General features: G+C 37.3%; 1 protein-coding gene across 8 annotated transcripts in view; it reads left to right on the plus strand.

Moving 5' to 3' along the window:
• RAPGEF2 (Rap guanine nucleotide exchange factor 2) overlaps positions 1-7,886 on the plus strand; it is a 122,099-nt gene that overhangs the window by 76,793 nt on the left and 37,420 nt on the right. For 6 of the 8 annotated variants that reach the window (XM_010709445.3, XM_031552999.1, XM_019614435.2 and 3 more), the window contains 2 exons: positions 115-246; positions 6,437-6,614. In XM_010709445.3, coding sequence (XP_010707747.1) covers positions 115-246; positions 6,437-6,614 — 310 coding nt within the window. The remainder of the gene's footprint in view (positions 1-114; positions 247-6,436; positions 6,615-7,886) is intronic. The other 2 variants (XM_019614433.2, XM_019614434.2) reach the window with 2 other exon arrangements.

A 7,886-nucleotide genomic window follows, 5' to 3' on the forward strand; every position in this document is an offset into this window, starting at 1 on the left:
TTTCTTAGTACAGTTGGTACTGGCAGAGAGTAAAGCGCGACATAAATGATTTAAATGCATTTGTCTGTGTATCTACATCAAATTGTAATGATGCTTTTTCTGCTCCACCTGTAGCTTCCTGCAGATTTCACAAAGCTGCACCTTACTGACAGTCTCCACCCACAGGTGACCCACGTTTCATCCAGTCACTCAGGATGTAGCATCACAAGCGATTCGGGAAGCAGCAGCCTTTCTGATATCTACCAGGTAAGACAGGAGTGCACCAGCTGGGAGGTGTTGACAGTGTTAATGGATCAATGCCTAGATTACTGTGTATTGTCAGTTCTTATCTGAAGAAGTCTCTAATAGATTTCAAAAGACAAATTTTGGTTTGAATCAGCATAATTTCAAGATTTTGTCTACTACTTAATAGATAGGATGTTGCAAAACTCAGCAGGTAACTTGTTGCACGGTGACGTCTTTCCTTTGTTACCTTCAAGTCAGCAGTGTAGGGATAAATAGTGTTTTGCAATGTTTCAGGATTCCATTTCATGAATTTTGTTTGCACTTTGTGATTTTTTTGGAGAGGAAATGTCCTGAACTTCAGTTTGGAGATCCAGTGCGGCACTTCTGCAGGGCTGTCTGGTGGGACTTAAAGCAACAAAGGAACTCTGGTTCTGATGCCAGCACAGCACCACACCTCACCTTTTCTGAGCATCTGTTTTACCATTTGCAGAACAACAGCTGTGATTTTTGTTGCTACTTCAATACAACTTTGAGATCTGTTGACAAAAAGTGCCCTGAGCCGGCATTATGGTTAAAAGCTAGATCAGAATTTCAAAATTATAGATTTAGAATCTTGTATTTTTCTGGATGATGTATCAGTCTTGATATGGATTGGCTTTGAATTCTGAAACATACTTAAAAGAAAACATTCTCAGTGAGAAGAACCTGACTTGAGGGATGAATCCCATTTCTTCACCCTTTGGAGACCCAGTGCTAGGACTGGTGAGATTTCAGGTTGTTATACTGCTGGGTGGAGGCTCTTGTTGCAAAGTCCTGTGCTCTTCATTTGGAGTAGCATGAGTTTTGAGGCATTTAACGTGAAACAGATCCTAACGGTGTCTAGAATGTTTGAGATGCGCATGCTTGTTTTAAATCTAAATTAAAACAAAAATTAGATAAAATAATTTGAGGGAGTCTAGATATTGATAGGAGTCCTAGATAAGATCTAGGAGTCTAGATCTTGATATTTTTAACTCTTGCCAAATCCTCTAATAGGAAACCATAGCAATTTCTGAAAAGGTGAATCAAATTGAATTTAAACCAATCTATCAAAAGGCTATGCTGTGGAGAAACATCAGAGAAATGCTGCTTCTTGTAGTTGCCAATTTGATATATGACTCCTGTAGTAAGTTTTGTTTACAAAAATGGAGTCATCAGGATGGTAGAGAGAGCTACTGATATTTTTTTAAGTATTTACGTGGAGAATATTTACTATTACATTATATATAAAAAATAAAGTCTAATTAAAAAGAGAACACTTCGTCACATGCTTACAAGTATTTTCTGATTTTGTCAGTGAATCTTCAGTTAATTCCTCATTTGAAAAACTCTTGGCACAGATTTATTGTAATCTGTATAATCACACAACGTCTGAGAATTTATTAAAATAACCTATGTTCCTGCAGACATCAAGTGCTATAAGCATTTATTGTGGAATATTTTATGTTAGAACATGTACTTTAAGCCTATACTTTCAAGAACAGCAATAAAAATACATTCATGGCCTTTTCAGACTTTTTTTAATTAATCATGAAGCTGAATCTTCAGATGCTTTCAGCATTGAGCTGAGATCATTTCCTTTTAAATATTAATGCTGTAACTAAATTTGTTTGTCAAATGTTGCACATGAAAGAACTTCTTTTTAAGACAAGAATTATTTACCAAAATAAGACAAGTAATCCTTTGTCTTTGCCTCACCTAAGTCTAAAAATACATTTCAGGTGCCCATCAGTAAGGCGTTAAACGCTGGAACTTTTATTTTAGGAAATCAGTTCACAGAGGGACTGTAATGTGGCTGCAGAGGAAGGGGATGCAGAGTGTTGGTAGCTTGTGTGCAAACTGGTGTTGGTCAAGAACAATACTTTGCTTTTGCCTTGCGTTGCAGCTTCTCCTGTTTAGTCATGTATCTCTTCCTATACACTTTTTAAATGCTTCCTATCCCTGACATGTTTATCATCAGCTGATGATCCTGCTTAGAGAGTGTGATTTAAGCCCGTGAATTTGTGGCTTCCCCTCTCTCTCTTGGGAAGGCATTGTGTTGTTGGAGGTCTTTCCTTCGTCAGCCTTTCTTTACCTTATCCTGTCCTTAGACTGAGGGCTTCCCGTTGGCCCTGTGTGCCCTCCCATCTGTCCCAAACTCTCCCAGCAGTAAAGGAAGTGGGTAACATCCTTTCCACGACCCTCCCAGGATGCCTGTACACTAGGATATTGTCAAGATGTCAGCTTTGTTTTCCCATGAGTCTGATACTGGTCCTCTTTGAAGCAAGGTCTGTGTAGGATTTTCATGGCCACCTGCCCTCTTGGCAGTGCAGTTTCAGAAAATAATTGGACAGCCTTAAAGTTGTGTAAGATTTGTATGTTTGCAGTAGTTAAAATTGATTGCAATGTGTATTACAATAATTGTATAACACTCAATTTCATATTACAATTAGTTATAGGGGTTGAATTTCATAGCAGTTTATTGATATTGTAGTGTCAGTATCCTTGGTGTTTTTGACTAAAAAGTCAAAAAGGAATATTTTTGCTAATAAACATTCTTCGTTTCACTTTTCCTGTGTACTTTCAGCCCTTTGACTGTGATAATGACAATGATTAAAAAAAAGGAGTGGGATATTTTTGAATGAGGCTTGTCTGTTTTCTTTATTAACTAGAAATACGACATAGATGAACCTGCTTTTGATCTGCACAATAACAGTTTTGATTTTTCTCCACTATTTTCTCTTGCACATTTGCATATTCTGTGTTTTTCTGTTAGTGCTGGTCACAGAGGGGCATTCATTCTTTAAAATTGATGAATTTCTTTTCTCTTTTTTCACCTTAAAAGGTGGAACATTTCTCCATTCTCTTCCCTTGAATATTGTCCACAGTTCTGGGACACCTGATAGACCAGTTTTCTCAAAAACCCAAGCAGCCTGGCCACGAACACCTCCAGGATGATTCTCTTGAACTGAACTACTCTGTTCTTTCTTTACCCCAAAGTAAAGAATATGTGTTTGGTGTGTGTGCAGGCACTGAGCAAGGAAGTAGTTACCCTGAGAGCTGCTTGATTATAAAGAAACAGATTTGTTGAGTGAGCACATGTCCCCTTGACCTCTTCTCACCTGTTCCCTGACAGATATCCAAATCAGTTGGAGGAGAACGTAAAAGCAGTCATCTTCCTTAGCTGTTCATGTTGTCCATCCCTTCTCATGTGATGCTCGTGTTACCTCCAGAAAAGTTGGACTTAATCACTTTCCTCACAGTCAAACAAAACCAACAAGGTCTTCATTCTCTAGTCTGCCATGTTGGGCCAAATGAGAATGACAGTCTTTTCATTAATATTTTTCCCTGCAAAAATAATTCTAAGAGGCAATGGCTATCTGAGGAAAACTTACTCAGTGTGCTTTTACTTTTCATATTTCTGTCTTCATTTTACTATATGTACTTAATTAACTTTTACCACTTAAATTTAGAACAACCTTTGGTCTTGGACGCAGCGAATGAAGCAGGCATTTTTGTATCACTTCATTATTAGTCTTATTGGGCACAGCTTAGAAATAGGTAGGTCTCTTCATGCATTGAAAGCGAAATAACACTTCGCCTCGAGGTTGAGAATCTCAGCCTCCTGAGTTTCTTGTTGGTGATGTGACAAATGAAATCCTAGGCTGTCACTGTTGCATGATTCCTTTGGAAGCTTCAGCAAATTTTTCGTGACATTTTTTCAACCGTGAAGAAAATTTTCATGGCTTCTGGTATTCCGATTTTGGAGAGACATTCTCTTGAATTTAAGCTGCAACCAATTTTTCATACATAAATGTAAAAAGAGTGCATGAGGGTAAAGGATTCAACATGTACCTATGACAGTGTACAGTGTTCTGAGGTGTATTTCATCCTTGTTAAAAATGCCTTGGAAATCTTCAAGCCTCACCACTGAGCATGGGATAAACTCTGCAGGATATGCATCTTGTTTTCTGGATTTTCTCTTGTGACAAAGAAGCCCCTAACCCCAGCGGACCTCACTAATTTTCCTCTAGTCTTACACAAATGTATAGCTGTTATTTCCATAACTAAAAGTTCCTATGCAGACACTGCATTTTCTAACTCACGGTGGAGTAAAAAAGTGGAACTAGATTGAGACGAGGTTCGGTGTGGCAGTTAAGAGGACACTGAACACTTGATGTTACATTTAATGTTATTAAGCCTTAAGCAACTAATTTATTTCGAGTAGATACGTGGATGTGTGCTTCTAACGTGAAGGCATACCCAGTTATTCTACATAACATAGCAAAACTCATGCAAAACTTTTGCATATGTGAAGTGGGAAGGCGTATTTGTGGGAAGAGGTTCTTTATGTTTTCTGCAACAAATGTGTATTGCCTACATGCAAAAGCTGCATATTCTTCCCTTGCTGACTTTTGTGTGTTAACTACATGATGCTTGAAAAAGTGCATCTTTCTCTTGCATGGTAAGATGTCTTACATTTTACTGCTGCTCTCTGTGATTGCTGTGTTCAGTTCTGAGTTTCAAGGATTTGTACTTACTGATAACTATTAAACTATCTGAATGACAAAGCAACTGTTCCTGCTTCTGTCAATGACTTTGGTTGCTACAAGGATTTAATTAGCTCAGTAAGATGTGATCATCCCTCAGGAAATAGTTGCATCCTTTAGTTACAGTGTTTAAGGTATTTTCTGAATACAAAGCCGCATTTAATTTTTTTTTTAGTATTTGTAATTTGTCCTTTTTTTCTTAGGGCTTCTATCCTAAAGCAATAAACTGAAAGTGGGCAGTCAACTTTTTTTTTTTTTAAACAAAACAGAATTTTTTTGTACAGTATGTGGAATTTTCTTGGATTCCAGAGTACCTCTTGTATGTTAGCGCTGTGTGACTAAGCTTAATTTTGTATTCAGCTTTCCATCCTGCTTTTGAGAAAGCTTATTCTGAGCAGGTAAGAGTGGCACTCATTAGTAAAGGGAGGATTTGCAAAACCAACTTGTGAATTAGTCACACTATCTCTGGAATTGTCACAGCTGGAGACTTATTCTGACAGATCCGTGTCATAAGCTGCGAGTCTACTGACTCATCATCGCTAATTTTTCCACCAGTCTTTTTTGATGAAATGTGTTTTGTAAGAGTAGTCAGAGCAACTGCTTAAAATGTATCATAGGGAGCGTTGATGTTAAACACAGCAAGACTGCTAATGAAAGCACTGCTAGCAGTATTGCATTTTTGTGATTTCTTTGTATGCTGATAACAGCCTTCTTTATCCTGTTTCAGGAATGCTCAGCATTTTTTTCTTTTCTTTCTCCTTTTAAAAGCATAGTAAGAATAATATGAATATTGCCTGGGTGCTGCTATGATGATTTTCGTGTTAGCAGATGATAGTGTGAAAGCTTGCTACAAACACGTGTTGTTATGTTGTAGGGTTGAGGTGTGTAGGAGCATTGCTGGTAGGTCTGATCCCTCTCCAGCCATGTGCCATCACTTGCAAGGAGGTTGTATACGATGTCATTAAAGTAACAAAAGTCAGCCATGCCTAGTCAGGCAAAAGTATAGAAGCTCATTCTATTGAAATACAACTATAATTTGTCTTACCTTCTCTGTGTTTAAAGGGCAATCAATTTTTTTCTTTTTATATTTTTAGACAGATTTATGTAAATCACAGCAATGAAACAGGCTTTGGTGTCTGTGTTTGTCCTATGTCGTATTTTTAAAGACACAGAGGCATTTTTTGCATTCATACAACATCTGAAAAAACTTGATTTTGTCAAGCCATAGCTTAAAACTTTCTCATTAGAAGATTGCATTCATAAATGTCTGAAAATTTAATGTTGGGGCAGGAACATAAAATGTTTTAAATTAACTGTTTTGATTTTCTTTTTATCTATTTTTTGTCTATTTTGAGGAAAAATTTCTTGGGATAAATTGCTTTCAGTTCCCTCGGGACATGCTAATTAAATAATGTATGTTGAATCCTGTTTATGTATGACTGATTAAAATATGTTGGAAGCTGTATAAACATTGTTCTGGGGTTGATTAATGATTAGTTGTTTTAAAAAGAAATAAAAATATATATATAAAATCAGTTGAGAGATTAAATAGAATTTATGTCTATGTACTAAGTGGGAAACTGGAGCAGTGTCGAGCATATTTGAATACTTCAAAAAAAAAAAATGTTTATACTTGAATTTAGGCTACAGAAAGTGAGGCTGGTGATATGGATCTCAGTGGGTTGCCAGAGACAGCAGTGGATTCTGAGGATGATGATGATGAAGAAGACATTGAAAGGGCATCAGATCCTTTGATGAGTAGAGATATTGTCAGAGATTGCTTGGAGAAAGACCCAATAGACAGGACAGATGATGACATTGGTAAGTATTACAGTGTAGTAAAATACAATCAAATCTATTTTGACTCCACCAAAAAGTGTACTTTTGAAATGTAAGGATTTTAGGTTTTGGCTTTTGTAGTTGGTTAGCTTAGTGTCTATTCTTATTATTAGTTGGTTATTGTTTTTATTGGTTGACTCATACAGAACAGTGAATGAGTACAGCCAAAGGTGCAGAAAGTGCACATGGTATGGGTGAAAACAATCCGTGCTGGCCTTCCATGTTTCAATGTTCTATTTCTAATTGATATCAGGACTTTATGAAGTAAGTATTTCTGCTTTTACTTATTAAGCATAAGGAGGCATAAGACCTTTCACATAAATGTGAATCTACTAAAACTAATTTGCTATGTTAATGTACAGACTAATATCTTGAAAGCAAAGCAATGCATAACTAGAATTATTATATTACCATTTCTAATTGAATTTGTTTTACTGGCTTGGGGTTTTGTTTTTTATTTTTTTCTTTAATCAAAATATAACTAAATGATGATTAAGTTTGATTATGAGATAATTAAAGGGCTAGAACATCTCTCATACAAGCAAAGGCTGAGAGAGCTGGAACTGTTCATCCTGGAGAAAAGAAGTCTCAGGGTGATCTCTTCTATGCATACAAATACCTGAAGGGAGGATGCAAAGAGGACAGAACTGAGCTCTTTTCAGCAATACCCAGTGCCAGAACAAGAGTCAGTGGGCACAAAATGAAACGTAAGGGGTGCTGTCTGAACACCAGGCAGCACTTGTGCCATGCAGGTGCTGGAGTCCTGGCATAGGCTGCCCAAAGAGGCTGTGGAGTCCCTTCCTCCTTGGAAATCTCCCAAAGCCACCCGGACATGGGCCTGGGCAGCTGCTATGGGTGGCCCTGCTGCAGCCGGGACTGGGCCCTGCCAGCTTCAGCCATCCTGGGATTCTGTGATCAGCACACACGCATTTTCCACCAACATTAAATTTACATCTTAACATTAAGATATTAAAATCATCATAGGACTAAGAATTAATAGGCATGGAGTAAAATGTTTCCTTATGCCATGAAGGATATACCTGAGTGTCAAATTGCCTTGTAATGTTTACGATCTGATAAATTTTTTTACTTCAGTTTCTACTGAAATAGGCCTCTAAGGGTTCGTATCTGCTTTGTTAATCATTACTTTCAAGTTAAAATCTCAAGATAAGGATGTGAAATAATCTAATCTTGTGTTATGTGATAGGAAAAGGCCTATATCTAGGCCAATATCCTGTGTGAAATTACACCTTT

This window comes from Meleagris gallopavo, chromosome 4, assembly GCF_000146605.3.
Source record: "Meleagris gallopavo isolate NT-WF06-2002-E0010 breed Aviagen turkey brand Nicholas breeding stock chromosome 4, Turkey_5.1, whole genome shotgun sequence".
Taxonomy (NCBI): domain Eukaryota; kingdom Metazoa; phylum Chordata; class Aves; order Galliformes; family Phasianidae; genus Meleagris; species Meleagris gallopavo.